At 36.1% G+C, this 16094-nt stretch overlaps 1 protein-coding gene across 1 annotated transcript in view; it reads left to right on the top strand.

The window, feature by feature from the left end:
• PTPN22 (protein tyrosine phosphatase non-receptor type 22) overlaps positions 1–16094 on the top strand; it is a 59960-nt gene that overhangs the window by 22575 nt on the left and 21291 nt on the right. Inside the window, exons 10-11 of the mRNA XM_040231003.1 lie at positions 4110–4187; positions 7620–7706. Coding sequence (XP_040086937.1) covers positions 4110–4187; positions 7620–7706 — 165 coding nt within the window. The remainder of the gene's footprint in view (positions 1–4109; positions 4188–7619; positions 7707–16094) is intronic.

Raw genomic sequence — 16094 nt, forward strand, 5'->3', positions numbered from 1 at the left:
GAATATTTATTTGTAGATTGGCTTTGTCAGACAATTAACTTAGTTCCTAAATTGGTGGTTCTCAAAATGTGGTCCCCAGACAAGAAGCATCAGTATCACCCGGGGAACTCGTTAGAAACGCAAACTTTTGGGCCCCACCTCAGATGAACTGAAGCAGAAACTCTGGAGGGGGTGGGGCCGGCAAGTTCTCCAGGTGCTTCTGGAGAGAAGCAGTTTTGGTAACCACTGTCCTAAATCAGTTACCCTTCCTTTAACCAGGTAACTTGCATTAAGAATTTTGCTGCTTTCTGTCAAACCTTAACATGAATCAGCCATAGGTATACATATATCCCCTCCCTTTTGAACCTCTCTCCCATCTCCCGCCCCACCCCACCCCTCTAGATTGATACAGAGCCCCTGTTTGAGTTTCTTGGGCCCACAGCAAATTCCTATTGGCTATCTTTTTTACATATGGTAATGTAAGTTTCCATGTCACTCTTTCCATTCATCTTACCCACTCCTCCCTTCTCCCCATGTCCATAAGTCTATTCTGTCTGTTTCTCCATTGCCGCCCTGTAAATGAGTTCTTCAGTACCATTTTTCTAGATTTCATATATATGCATTAGAATATGATATTTATCTTTCTCTTTCTGACTCACTTCACTCTGTATAATAGGTTCTAGGTTCATCCACCTCGTCAGAACTGACTCAAAGGCATTCCTTTTTATGGCTGAGTAATATTCCATTGTGTATATGTACCACAACTTCTTTATCCATTCATCTGTCAATGGACATCTAGGTTGCTTCCATGTTCTAGCTATTGTAAATAGTGCTGCAGTGAACAACGGGATACACGTGTCTCTTTCAATTTTGGTTTCCTCAGAGTATATGCGTAGGAGTGGGATTGCTGTGTCATATGGTGGTTTTATTCTTGTTTCTTAAGGAATCTCCATACTGTCTTCCATAGTGGCTGTATCAATTTACATTCCTACCAACAGTGCAAGAGCATTCCCTTTTCTCCACATCCTCTCCGGCATTTACTGTTTGTAGACTTTTTGATGATGGCCATTCTGACCGGTGTGAGGTGGTATCTCATAGTAGTTTTGATTTGCATTTCTCTAATAATGAGCGATGTTGAGCACCTTTTCATGTGTTTATTAGCCATCTATAGGTCTCCTTTGGAGAACTGTCTGTTTAGGTCTTTTTCCCACTTTTTGATTGGGTTGTTTGTTTTTCTGGCATTGAGTTGTATGAGCTGCTTGTATATTTTGGAAATTAATCCAAGTTGTTTCATTTGTTATTATTTTCTCCCATTCTGAGGGTTGTCTTTTCACCTTGCTTCAAGTTTCCTTTGCTGTGCAAAAGCTTTTAAGTTTAATCAGGGCCCACTTGTTTACTTTTGTTTTTATTTCCATTACTTTAGGAGGTGGGTCATAGAGGATCTTGCTTTGATTTATGTCATCGAGTGTTCTGCCTATGTTTTTCTTTAAGAGTTTTATAGTTTCTGGTCTTACATTGCGGTCTTTAATCCATTTTGAGTTTATCTTTGTGTATGATGTTAAGAAGTTTCATTCTTTTACATGTAGCTGTCCAGTTTTCCCAGCACCATTTATTGAAGAGGCTGTCTTTGCCCCATTATACATTCTTGCCTCCTTTGTCAAAAATAAGGTACCCATAGGTACATGGGTTTATTTCTGGGCTTTTTATCTTGTTCCATTGGTCTATATTTCTGTTTTTGTGCCAGTACCATAGGGTATTGATGACCATAGCTTTGTAGTATAATCTGAAGGCAGGAAAGTTGATTCTTCCAGCTCCATTTTTCTTTCTCAAGACTGCTTTGGCTATTCGGGGTCTTTTGTATTTCTATATGAATTTGTGAAGTTTTTTGTTCTAATTCTGTGAGAAAAGCCATTGGTAATTTGATAGGGGTTGCATTGAATCTGTAGATTGCATTTGGTAGTATAGTCATTTTCACAATATTGATTCTTCCTACCCAGGAACGAGGAATATCTCTTCATCTGTTTATGTTGTCTTTGATTTCTCTCATTAGTGTCTTACAATTTTCTGTATACAGTTCTTTTGTCTCCTTAGGTAAGTTTATTCCTAGATATTTAATTCTTTTTGTTGCAGTGGTGACTGGGATTGATTCCTTAATTTCTTTCTGATTTTTCATTTTTAGTATATAGAAATGCAAGTGATTTCTGTGTATTGATTTTGTATCCTGCAACTTTGCTAAATTCACTGATTAGCTCTAGGAATTTTCTGATATTATCTTTAGGGTTTTCTATGTACAGTATCATGTCATCTGAAAACAGGGAGAGCTTTACTCCTTCTTTTCTGATCTGGATTTCTTTTATTTCTTTTTCTTCTCTGATTGCTCTAGCTAGGACTTCCAGAAATTAGCTGAATAATAGTGGAGAAAGTGGACACCCTTGTCTTGTTCCTGATCTTAGGGGGAATGCTTTCAGTTTTTTACCATTGAAAACGATGTTTGCTGTAGGCTTATCATATATGACCTTTACTATGTTGAGATAGTTTCCTTCTATAACCATTTTTTGAAGAGTTTTAATCATAAATGAGTGCTGAATTTTGTCAAAGGCTTTTTCTGCATCTGTTGAGATTATTAATATGGTTTTTATCTTTCAATTTGTTAATATAGTTTATCACATTGATTGATTTGTATATATTGAAGAATCCTTGCATTCCTGGAATAAATCCAACTTGATCATGGTGTATGAACTTTTTGATGTGTTGCTGAATTCTATTTGCTAAAATTTTGTTGAGGATTTTGAATGTATGTTCATCAGTGATATTCGCCTACAGTTTTCTTTTTTTGTGCTGTCTTTGTCTGGTTTTGGTATCAGGGTGATAGTGACCTCATAGAATGAGTTTGGAAGTGTTCCTTCCTTGGCAATTTTTTGAAAGAGTTTTAGAAGGAGAGGCATTAGCTCTTCTCTAAATGTTTGATAGAATTCTCCCGTGAAGTCATCTGGTCCTGGGCTTTTGTTTTTTGGGAGATTTTTGATCACAGCTTCGATTTCAGTGCTTGGAATTGGGTTGTAAATAATTTCTATTTCTTCCTGGTTCAGTCTTGGAAGATTGAACTTTTCTGAGAATCTGTCCTTTTCTTCCAAGTTATCCATTTTATTGCCATATAGTTGTTCATAATAGTCTCTTATAATCTTTGTACTTCTGCATTGTCTGTTGTAACCTCTCTTTTTTCATTTCTAATTTTGTTGATGAGTCTGGCTAAAGGATTGTCAATTTTGTTTATCTTCTCAAAGAGCCAGCTTTTAGTTTTATTAACCTTTACTATTGTTTCTTTCATTTCTTTTTCATTTATTTCTGCTCAGATCTTTATGATTTTTTTCCTTCTACTAATTTTGGGGTTTTTTTGTTCTTCTTTTCCCAGTTGTTTTAGGTGTAAAGTTAGGTTGTCTATTCGATGTTTTTCTTGTTTCTTGAGGTAGGATTGTATTGCTATAAACTTCCCTCTTAGAACTGCTTTCACTGTATCCCGTAGGTTTTGAGTTGTCATGTTTTCATTGTCATTTGTTTCTAGAAACTTTTTCATTTCCTTTTTGATTTCTTCAGTAACCTCTTGGGTATTTAGAAATGTGTTGTTTAATCTCCATGTGTTTGTGTTTCTTACAGGTTTTTTTCTTGTAATTGATATCTTTGCTTGTAGTGTTGTGATCAGAGAAGATGCTTGATATGATTTCAATTTTCTTTAATTTACTGAAGTTTGATTTGTGACCCAAGATGTGGTCTATCCTGGAGAATGTTCCATGGGCACTTGAGAAGGTGTATTCTTCTACATTTGGATGGAATGTCCTGAAGATATCAATGAGATCCATCTTATCTAATGTATCATTTAAAACTTGTGTTTCCTTATTAATTTTCTGTTTTGATGATCTGTCCATTGGTGTGAGTGGGGTGTTCCCTCATTATATTTTTAACTTCAGACATTTGATCACCCAATGTGAAATCATTCTTAAGAGTTTCTTCAGTATTTCATAGGCTCTAAGTAATGGTGCAAGTGATGAAAAACCTCATTAGTTTTAAAAGTGCATTCTTTTTTTCTAGATAGGAACAAAAGAGTAAGATATTTTTTCCTTTTTATTTGATAGATAATTCCTGAGAACTTCAGTGTTTTTAGTTTGATCCAGGAAATGCGAACACAGAGGCCTTCATTAGTTCAAACTCAGGTAAGGACTATGGTGAATAATATACCATGTCTGAGTCTGGTGCCATCTCTTTATTTAGTAACAGCAAGGCATACAAAAATAGCTGACTGCTTTACTATCAAGGGTTTTGGTCCATTTACACTTCCTCTAACTCTGAATATCCCAATATTTTTCCTGTATCCCTTGCCCTGGACCAAATTCCTTTCATTCCTTATATTTTATTGTCTGTTCAGAAAATATTAAGAAAGCAATATAATATTTCTTACAAAGGATATTAAAAAAATCTACAAACTATTTGACCTATTAGAAAGAAATAGCTGGGTCAGGTTAATCTGAAATTTTGTGGTGGTAATTCATTTCTGAAACCATACAAAACTAGAGATTTGTAATTTCTTCTTCAGGAGGTGGTAACAGAATCTGGAGAATTATATTATTTTCTTCATTTTAGAAAATAATAAAAAATTTAAAAATTATCCATAATCCTGTCACCTAGAAAGAGTCACTGTTACTATTTTTCTATAGTTTTTCCTGGTCCTTATTGTATGCATATTTAAAAAAAATTTTTAAACACCATAATTACAATAATATTATATATATATGGTTATATGTGTATCATAGTATATGATTAACCCACCCCAGAGTGCTCATACCTATTCATTCCATAAAAAATGCTTTCCTCCTGTTCTCTCTTCTCCAGCTCACATTCTACCTCTTAGGTGAAACATTCCCAGCCCAAATCTCTCACATTCTATAATATTTCAGCACCCATATATGTGTTAACTCACTCAGTTGTGTCTGATGCTTTGCAACCCCATGTACTTCTCTAACAATGGAATTCTCCTGACAGGCTTCTCTATCCATGGAATTCTCCAGGCAAGAATACTGGAATGGGTGGCCATTCCCTTCTCCAGAGGATCTTCCCAACCCAGGGATTGAACCTGGGTCTTCTGTGTTGCAGGCAGCTTCTTTACCATCTGAGCCCCCAGGGAAGCCCAACACCTATATTTTATCCATATTTCAACACCAATAATTTTACCTATATTTCTAAATGGGTCTCCATCTTTAAGATAGAGTTAAGCATTCACCCATTCATTCTTTCATCAAACAGTCATTGGGTTTTTTTAGGTAAGAGACTTTTTTCATGGGTGTCTCTGATGACTCAGGGATAAACAATCTGTGTACAAAGCAAGAGACGCAGGAGACATAGATTCCATCTATGGGCTGGGAAGATCCCCTGGAGGAGGGAGTGGCAAACCACTCCAGTATTCTTGCCGGGAAAATCCCATGGACAGAGGAGCCTGGTGGTCTACAGTCCCTAGGGTCACAAAGAGTTGGACACGACTGAAGCAACTAAGCACACAGCACATTTTGCATAGTTTGTTAGAACTATTTCTTATTGCTAAAATAGTAAGACCCTAGTGTTTAAAGCTGGAGAACCCAGTGGCACGCCACTCCAGTACTCTTGCCTGGCAAATCCCATGGATGGAGGAGCCTGGTAGGCTGCAGTCCGTGGGGTCGCTAAGAGTCGGACAGGTCTGAGTGACTTCACTTTCACTTTTCACTTTCTTGCTTCGGAGAAGGAAATGGCAACCCACTCCAGTGTTCTTGCCTGGAGAATCCCAGGGATGGGGGAGCCTGGTGGGCTGCCGTCTATGGGGCACTGAGTCGGACACGACTGAAGCGACTTAGCAGCAGCAGCAGCAGTGTTTAAAGCACTTACTTACAAATGAACTTGAACACAGGTTTAGAAGTAAAACAATTGACAATGGCACTTTAGATGTTTTTATGTAAAAGTTCTAAATCAAAGGGAAAAAATTAAGAGCTATTATAATATAAACCTTCTGTTTGGCCCACACAGGTTTTCCACTAATAGTTAGTGGAAAAAGAATTCTTTATCATGTGTATGACTGTAGGTGTTTTCTATATTCAACTTTTAAGGGGGAAAGTTTATGTGAAATGAAAGTATTGGCTGGTTTAAGGATGTCAGACTTAAGGCCAATCCATGTAGATGTATAAAGATTCCAGGAAGTATGCAACCTAATTGTATAACATTAAACTGTATTACTGAATCAATAAATAAAGCCATACATCATTTCAGAAAAAGTCCATTTCAAGCCTATATGTAAGAGTTGGAAGACAGCTGACATAGTTTTAAGTCAGCTTTCACATTTTGGCATTATCAACAATTAAATAACTTACCTGCTGTAGCTGCTTTTTTTGATACCTCTCTAACCAGGAAACAGCACTGTAACCAGATGAGTGCTTCCTGTCTGATTTTCCTGTCTTCTTTAGAAAAGATTGAAGAGTGGGTCAATGGCTATGTTTGATGATACAGACTCTGCACTGTTCTCTTGCTACAATTACTTTTGGCAAAAGTTATATTTTGTTTGTATACGATTGTGTAAACTGTCATTGAAAAACCTGAATAGGCCTATTTAGATGAAAAATAGATCAAAAAATCAAGTGCTTGAGCAGGTACAGAGGCAAAAACAAGGTAGTAAAAACCCATAAACCTGTAATTATAGCGGTCTCATTTCTCTGCAGTGGAATTCCTTTATAACCACGAATTTCCAAACTCTATTTAGTGGTCTTCTTTTCTTTGGTATCTTTGCTAAGACAGTATTTCAGCAGCTTGATCCAAATGCACTAAACTAAGAATCAAAGGTTTAGGTACTAACCCAAGACACTGAAATTACTTCTGAATGATCTCAGACAAATTATAAACAGGGTTAACAACCTAGCTACTTTACAGATCAACTGTGAGAGTCATATTGAAGTTATTTATTAACAACATTAATCTACTTTTTCCCATAAGAGATGAATAACCCTCAAAAAATGCATCTGGAATGAAATAAAAAACAATTTTTTTTTGGCCATGTGGCATGCAGAATTTTAGTTTCCCCACCAGGGATCAAACCTGTGCCCTTTGCAATGGAAGAGCAGAGTCTTAAACACTGGACCTCCAGGGAAGTCCCTGGAATGAAAATTTTAAAGTGTGAGCAAACAAAATTAGAGAGAGGATAGTGGAAGGAAAGATAAATAAGAAAGTGGGGTTAGAATATAAAAAGCATGCTGCAAGGTCCTTGTATATTAGCTAGAGGTAGATCAAATATTTAGCTGTTTCTATTGGAGAAGGAAATGGCAACCCACTCCAGTGTTCTTGCCTGGAGAATCCCAGGGATGGCGGAATCTGGTGGGCTGCCATCTCTGGGGTTGCACAGGGTTGGACACGACTGAAGCGACTTAGGAAGCGACTTAGCAGCAGCAGCAGCAGCGGCATCCTAAAAATGCTTTGAAACCTGACATGGGCTGCACAGACATAAGGCACTATCATTAAACTAATGTTTCAGGTTTGCTATACTAGGATTTGATTGGTGCTCATACTCCTGAGATTCTGTTAGTTCACCAAGTTTTTGTTTATTTTCATTTGTTCCGGTTTGTGATGCTCTTCAGCAACAGTATGAACTGGTCTACAACGCTGTATTAGAACTATTTACGAGACAGATGGATGTTATCAGCGATAAATACTCTGGAACAGAGGTACATTTTAAATTTGATGTTTTGTAAAAAAAAAATGTTTTCATGTTGATTTTGGTCAAAGGAGCTCAGATTAGTTGAAGGGCGACTTATAATTTATCATCACAACTAAACTGGAGTGTCAGATGTGCATGCGGCTGCACTATAAATCTCCTGTGAAGAAGGACAATTTAATTGAAGTACTTTAACTTAGAAAATTAATGTCTTGGTTAACCTTTTGCATACTATTTTAAGCTCAATTTAGACACCATAGGAGTGGGTGAAGGGGCAAGCATATATTCTGTTTTCATGTTTTAGACAGTTTTGCGGCAAGTCAGAAGTTTGAGTGACAATTATAAAGTGAAATTGTATTTGAGTACTTTACATGCTTTTTCAGGTTACTCAAGCTTCATTTTGATGGCATATGTACCATCAAATTTTGAAAATATTTTAGAATATCCCAAGGATTCTTAGCTGAAAATGTTGGGTATAAAAACAATTATGATTTGACCAAATTCTAATTGAAAAATATTGAGCATTCTAGATATGTTATTTTGAGCTCATCACAAAAACTGATGTCAAATATTTACTATGGAATCATGAAGTATTAGATTCTGAACAAACCTTAATAAGACAAAATTATTGATTGACCTTCCAGGGTGTATGTAATATATACAAATTAATTAAAATTTTAACACTACATTTTGTATTATGCATCTGAAAATATTCACTGAGTACCTATTGTTTTCACAGTATTAGGAATACAAAGTATGTAAGATGTGACTCTCACAACTCCTATCACTTGAATGAGTAAGCATTTGGAGTGAAAAAAAAAATAAAAAAAACTGTTGAGGCTAGAGAATGAACTATGCAATCCTATAGTGAATGTCATCTCTGAAGAAAAAGTGTAGGAGGAGGAGATGAAAACGAGAATATAGTTGCCAGACATTGTTACTTATATCCTGTTCATGCCTACTTCATTGGCTAGTACTCCCAAAACAAGTTTAAATAACAGAAGTGATTGCATGACCTAATTTTAGTGGAAGAGATTCTCATGTTTTACTACTAACTGTGGTGTTGGTTTGATTGGAGGTATTTTATTTGTTTATTTTATTATCTTTTCTGGCTGTGCTGGGTCTTCATTGCTGTGTGAGGGCTTTCTCTAGTTGTGGCAAGTGGGGGTCACTCTCCGTTGCGGTGTGCAAGCTTCTCATTGTGGTGGCTTCTCTTGTTGCAGAGCGTGGGCTCTAGGTGCATGGGCTTCACAGTTGCAGCTTGCGGGCTTTAGAGTATGGGCTCAGTAGTTGTGGCGCAAGGGCTCAGTTGCCCCATGGCATGTGAGATTGTTCCAGACCAGGGATTGAACCTGTGTTTCCTGCATTGGCAGGCAAATTCTTCTGGATCACCAGGAAAGTCTGAGATATATCTTTTAATTGTTTAAAGGAAGTGTTAACTGACTTCTATTTTATTAAGAATTTTTTTTCAGAAAGAATGTTGAAATCTACCAACTGTACATCTTTGCATTTATAGAATGATCACATGGATTTTCTCCTTTGACATGATGATACAGTCATATCCTTGCTCTTCGAATAAAACCTTCTTGAACAAAGAATATTCTCCTAACATGCTGTTGGAGTATGTGGTTCAATATTTTAGGTTCTAGCAAATGTCAGTACTCAGATATAGCCCATGGCTCCAGACAGTTGAGTTGTTTGGAGTGTGCCTTAGTCAATAAATAGGAACATAGGAATATGGTTCAACCTCCCACAGAAGGAACTGATTAACATCAGCCAAGGAGGACTTCTGTTTCTGGGAATATCAAGTAGATATACTTTCCCCTATTCTTTCCACTAAATATGACTAGAAACCCTGGACAACATACATATAAAATAAATATAAGAAGACTCTGAAAGATGGAGAGAAGACAGCCCATCTAGGAACACTGGGACCCAAGGAATGACATGAAGGTGAGTTCCTTGAGTTTTCTTTTTCTTCATATATCACAGATTTGGAATTGAAGAAACCAACAAATTGGAAGTGCCAACAGAGCAGACAACAAAAACCCAACAGAATCCTGCTCTCTCCAGTCAAAGAACCAGGAAAGGGGCAGTCGAGCAAACCAGAAAACTTTAAGATACTAAGTATTTTACTTTAGTCAACACCAAAGAAAAAAATGGCCCCCAACCCCACCTATGCCAACAAAGAAGTGGAGAGCCTAGATTTTTATCCTCACAAAAATGGTAATACAGAGAAGGCCAACAGGTCAGCTATAAATACTCTATCAGAAGGCCAGTGTTATGTGTCATTCTTATGATCATTCTAACAAAGAAAAATATACAATCATTTAAAACAAGAAAAAGTCAAGTAAAGAGCTAGGAGTTTTATTTCCACTGGCCTGAAATGAGGTTTCCCTGCAGTGTCAGTGGAAACCAGGTGGGGAGCCTGAGTTTCTACCTGGTAGTAACCTGGTACACCAACGTTTCTCCACTGATGGGGTGTCAGAAGAGGCCTAGTGGAGACTGAGGACTTTCAACATCATCCAGCAGTAATGAGACCACCCAGACCATGGTGTCACTAGAGACCACCTGGAGAGCCTCTCCAGTGGTGTCTCCCTTCAGGTGTTAACAAAGACTGTGAGAAAACTGGTGGGGATTGAATCCATTTGGCAATGGCAAAGCAGTAATGAGGCAGCGCCCCCACCCTTCTTCTTTCCCCTGTCAGAATGGGTTTTTAAAAGCTACCCAGTTAAAAGAGAATAATATAACAATACACAAACATCTAGACTTCATGTGAAAAATCATTTGTCATACCAAGAACCAGGAGGATCTCAAACCAAATGAGTAAAAGACAATCAACAGATGACAACACTAAGATGACAGAGATGTAAGGATTATCTGACAAAGATTCTAAAGCAGCCATGATTAAAATGCTTCACTGAGCAATTACAGGCATGGTTAAAACAAATGAAAAAATAAAAAGTCTCAGCAAAGAAATATAAAGACCTTGCAAAGAAAGAGAAGATATAAAGAAGAACCAAAAGGAATCTTACAGTTGAAAAATAATGGTAATGGAAACAAAACAGCTCAGTAGATGGATTTAACAACAGAGTACAGGACACAAGGAAAGAATTGATGAATTGAAAGACAAAACAATAGAAACTGTCCAATTTGAGCAATAGAAATAAAATAGACTAAAAAATAAAATAAAAATAAAATATAGAGCTTTAGGAAACTAAGTGACAATAACAAAACCCCTAGCATTAATGTCATTGATGTCCAAGGAGGAAAGGAGAAAAAAGGCAAGTCTAAAAAAGTACTGAAATTCTCATCATAAGTAAACTTCAGAAAACTAAATACAAAAATTCTAGGAAGCAGCCAAAGAAAAATGATATTAACTGAAGGGGAGAAACAATTAGAATGAAAATTAATACGTCATCAGAAAACATGGGGGTCAGAAGGAAGCGGCACAGTATTTTACAAGCGCTGAAGGAAAAAAGCTTGTCAACAGATTTCTATATCCAGTAAAAAATATCCTTCAAGAATGAAGGGGAAATCAAGACAGTCTCAGGTGAAGAAAAACTAAGGGGATTTGTTGCCAGTAGATAGACCTACCCTAAAAAAATGGCAAAGGAATTTTTCTAAATAGAAAGGAAAGGAAAAAATAATATGGTAAGCAACATGGTTAAATATAATAGGTTTTCTTTTTTCTCTTGATTTTTCTAAATTATTTAATGATTGAAGTGAAAATTATAACACTGATATGGTTCTAAATGTATTAGAAGAAATATTTAAGACAATTGCATTATGAAAAAGGAAGGGTTAGACACGTAAAGGGAGGTAAGGCTTCTGTATTGAATTAGTAAAACAGTAACACTTACAGACTTTGATAAGTCATGAATATATGGTGTAATTACTAGAGCCACTCCTACAAAAACTGTACAAAGATATATTTTAAAAAACATTATAGGTAAATCAAAATGAAATTCTAAATATGCAGGAAAGAGAAAAAGGCAGGAAAAAGAAATGAGAAATGGAGAACAAACAGAAAACAACAGATAAAGTTGGAGACTTAAGCTCTACCACATTAATAATTACACTGAAAGTAAGTAATACAAATATACCAATTAACAGACAGATTGGCAGAGTGTATTGAAAACATGACCCAACTATATGCTGTTTGTAAGAACTACATTTCAAATATATAGGTTGGTTTAAAATAAAGGATTAGAAAAATATATATCGTGTAAACATGAATAAAGGGAAAGCAGGAGTAACTATATTAATAACAGAGAGACCTCAGAATAAAGAGTTATTCTCCCACAGAAAGGAAGGGATATTGTATAATGATAAAAGTGTCAGTCCACCAATAAGATGTATTTAACAATCCTAAGTGTGTATGGACCAGACCTGCAAGATATGTGAAGCAAAAACTGATAGGATTAAAAGGAGCAATAGAAGAATCCACAGTTATATTTGGAGACTTCAATACCCCTCTCTCAAAATTTATAGAACTCAGCAAGAACTATGCAAGAATATGTGAGAACTTAACACCACCACCACCAACTAACAGGATCAAATTGATATTTATAGGAGTCTCCACCTAACAACACAAGAATATACATTTTTTTCAAGTCCTGATTGAACATATACCAAGGTGGATCACATCCTGGGCCATTAAACAATCTCAAAAATATAAAGAATTGATATCATATAGAATGTATTAACATCATATAGAATGTATTAACATCATATAGAATGTATTAACATCATATAGAATGTATTCTCTGAGTTCCATGGAATGAAAATCAAAGTTGATAACAGAAAAATAACATGAAAAGAACCAAGTACTTGGAAACCACATAAGACTTCAAAAAAAAATCCATTGACTCAAAAAAGGAAGTTTAAAGAGAAATTTCTGAAAAACACATTGAACTGAATAAAAATATGAAAATACCATATATTGAGAATTGTCACACAGAGCTCCAGGAGTGCTGAGAGCAAAGTTTATAGCACCTTAAATCCATACAATAAAAAATTGTTATTGTTGTTGTTTAGTCACTAAGTTGTGTCCAATTCTTTTGTGACCCCATGGACTGTAGCCTGCCAGGCTCCTATGCCCACGGGATTTCCCAGGCAAGAATACTGGAGTGGGTTGCCATTTCCTTCTCCAGGGAGTCTTCCTGACCCAAGGGATCGCGACAGAGGAGCCTGGCAGGCTCTAGTCTATGGGGTTGCAAAGAGTTGAACACAACTTAACAACTAAACAACTAACATATATACACACACACACACACACACACACATGCACATATGTATTAAAATATAAATATATATGTATATATATATATCACATCTTCTTTATCTATTCATCTGTTGATGGACATTTAAATAGCTTCCATATCTTAGCTATTATAAATTGTGCTGCTATGAACATAAGGGTGCATGCATCTTTTCTTCTTTATTTGTTTAAAACAACTCTCTCTTTTTTTTTTTAAATGTTTTTGAATTATAGTTTTGTCTGGATATATGCCCAGGAGTGGGACTGCTGGATTTTATGACTTTAGTTTTTTGAGGGTCCTCCATACTGTTTTCCATTGTGACTGCACCAATTTACATCCCCACCAACAGTGTAAGAGGGCTCCCTTTTCTCCCTACCCTATCCAGTGTTTATTTGTAGACTTAATGATGGTCATTCAGACTGGTGTGAGGTAGTACCTCATAGTTTTAATTTGCATTTCTCTAATAATTAGCAATGATGAGCATTTTTTCATATGCATTTTGGCCACCTGTGTATCTTTGGAGAAATGTCTATTTAGATTTTCTGCCCATTTTTTGATTAGATTGTTTGTTTTTTTTGTCATTGAGTTGCTGTTTGTGTATTTTGGAAATTAATCCCCTGTTGGTTGTATCATTTGCAAATATTTTTTCCTAGTCCCTAGGTTGTCTTTTTGTTTGTTTATGGTTTCCTTTGCTGTGCAAAAGCTTGTTAGTTTGATTGGGTTCCATTTGTTTATTTAGCTTTTATTCTATTGCCTTGAGAGATTGACCTAAGAAAACATTGGTACAATTTATGTTAGAGAATTCTCTTCTAGGATTTTTTATGGTATCACATCTTAAAGTCTTTAAGCCATTTGAGTTTATTTTTGTGTATGATATGAGGGTGTGTTCTAATTTCATTGTTTTACATTCAGCTGTCCAACTTTTCCACCACGACTTGCTGAAGAGATTGTTTTTCTCCATTGTATATTCTTGCCTCTTTTGTTGAAAATTAATTGACTGTAGGTGTGTGGGTTTATTTCTGGGCTCTCTATTCTTTTCCATTGTGCATATGTCTGTTTTTGTGTCTTTTTCCCATTTTTGAGTTGGTTGTTTTTGAGTCTTAGAGGTTCTCTATGGGGAGGGAGGAGAGAGGGGGGTTCAGGATGGGGAACACGTGTATACCTGTGTCGGATTCATGTTGATGCATGGCAAAACCGATACAATATTGTAAAGTAATTAACCTCCAATTAAAATAAATAAATTGATATTTTAAAAAGTTCTCTAAATATTCTGGATATTAATCCTTATCAGATATATGTGTTGCCCTTTTACTCTGTTGATTTTGCACTTTGATACATATAACTTTTTAATTTTCATAAAATCCAATTTGTCTCTTTGTTTTGTTGATAGTGCCTTTGGTGTCATATATATGAAATCATTGCCAGACCCAGTGCCATGAAGCTTTCTATGTTTTCTTCTAAGAGTTTTAGTTTTAGCTCTTATGTTTAGGTATTTGATCCATTTTGAGTTAATCTTTGTATATACTGCAAGAATCCAACATTTTTTTGCATGTAGATGCCCAGTTTTCCCAGCATCATTTGTTGAAAAGGCTGTCTCTTCTCCATTGAATGCTCTAGGCAACCTCATAAAAAATCAATTGCTCATTGATTTCCCTGGTGGTCCAGTGGCTAAGACTCCACATTCTTGATGCAGGGAACCCAGGTTCAATCCCTGGTCAGGGAACTAGATCCCACATACTTCAACAAACACCAAAGATCCTGCATGCCACAAATAAGACCCAACATAGCCAAATAAATATTTTAAACAATTAATTGCTCTTTCTGTGAGTTTACTGTGCTGCTGCTGCCACTGCTGCTGAGTCGCTTCAGTTGTGTCCGACTCTGTGCGACCCCAGAGACAGAAGCCCACCAGGCTCCCCCGTCCCTGGGATTCTCCAGGCAAGAACACTGGAGTGGGTTGCCATTTCCTTCTCTAATGCATGAAAGTGAAAAGTGAAAGTGAAGTTGCTCAGTTGTGTCTGACTCCTAGCGACCCCATGGACTGCAGCCTACCAGGCTCCTCCATCCATGGGATTTTCCAGGCAGGAGTACTGGAGAGGGGTGCCACTGCCTTCTCCGGAGTTTACTGTTAGGCTCTCTATTTTATTCCATTAATCTGTATGGCTGTTCAATGTCAGTACCATATTGTTTTATTGGTAAGTTTTACATATTGTAAAACTTATTACATAAGTTTTATTAAAACTTTATTGTTTTATTACTGTTTGTAGTACCTCTTGATAACAGGAAGTTTAAGTCCTTCATCTTTGCTCTTCTTTTTCAAGATTGTTTTAGCTAGCCAGAGTCCCTTGAGATTCTGCATGAATTTTAAGATGAGGTTTTCTATTTCTGCAAAGGCATCGTTTTCATAGGGATTGCACTGAATCTGTAGATTACTTTGGGTAATGATATTGTTACAATAATAATATCATCCACTTCATGAACATAGAATGTCTCCCCTTTGTTTTGTCAGCAATGCTTTGTAGTTTTCAGCATATAAGTCTTTCATTTCTTTGGTTAAATTTATTCTTTATTATGTATATTTTTGATGCTAATTGCTTTTCTAATTTTCTTTTCAGATTGTTTATTGTTACTTTATAGTAATGCAACTGGTTTTTGTGTGTTGACTATATATTCTGCAACTTTTCTGAATTGGTTTATTAGGTCTTGCAATTGTGTGTGTGTGTGTGTAATCCTTCCACGTATAAAATCATGTCATCTGCGAATGAAGATAACTTTACTTACTTCTTTTCCATTTTGATAGCTTTTTGTGTGTGTGTGTGTGCCTAATTGCTCTCGCTAGACCCTCCAGTATTATGTTGACTAAAAGTGGTAAAAATTGGCATCCTTGTCATATGCCTGATCTTTGGAGAAAGCTTTTAATCTTTCACCATTGAGTATGATATTAGCTGTAGGTTTTCATATATGGCCTTTATATATTTTATCAAGAATTTGTCAAAATTTTCTGCATCAATTGACATGATCATGTGGATTTCTTCCCTTTAATTCTCTTAATATGATGTTACATTGATTTCTTATGTCTTAAATCCCAGTTGGTCAAGGGGTATAATTCTTTTCCTACACTGAATTCAGTTTGC

Source organism: Oryx dammah, unplaced genomic scaffold (assembly GCF_014754425.2).
Source record: "Oryx dammah isolate SB20612 unplaced genomic scaffold, SCBI_Odam_1.1 HiC_scaffold_28, whole genome shotgun sequence".
Taxonomy (NCBI): domain Eukaryota; kingdom Metazoa; phylum Chordata; class Mammalia; order Artiodactyla; family Bovidae; genus Oryx; species Oryx dammah.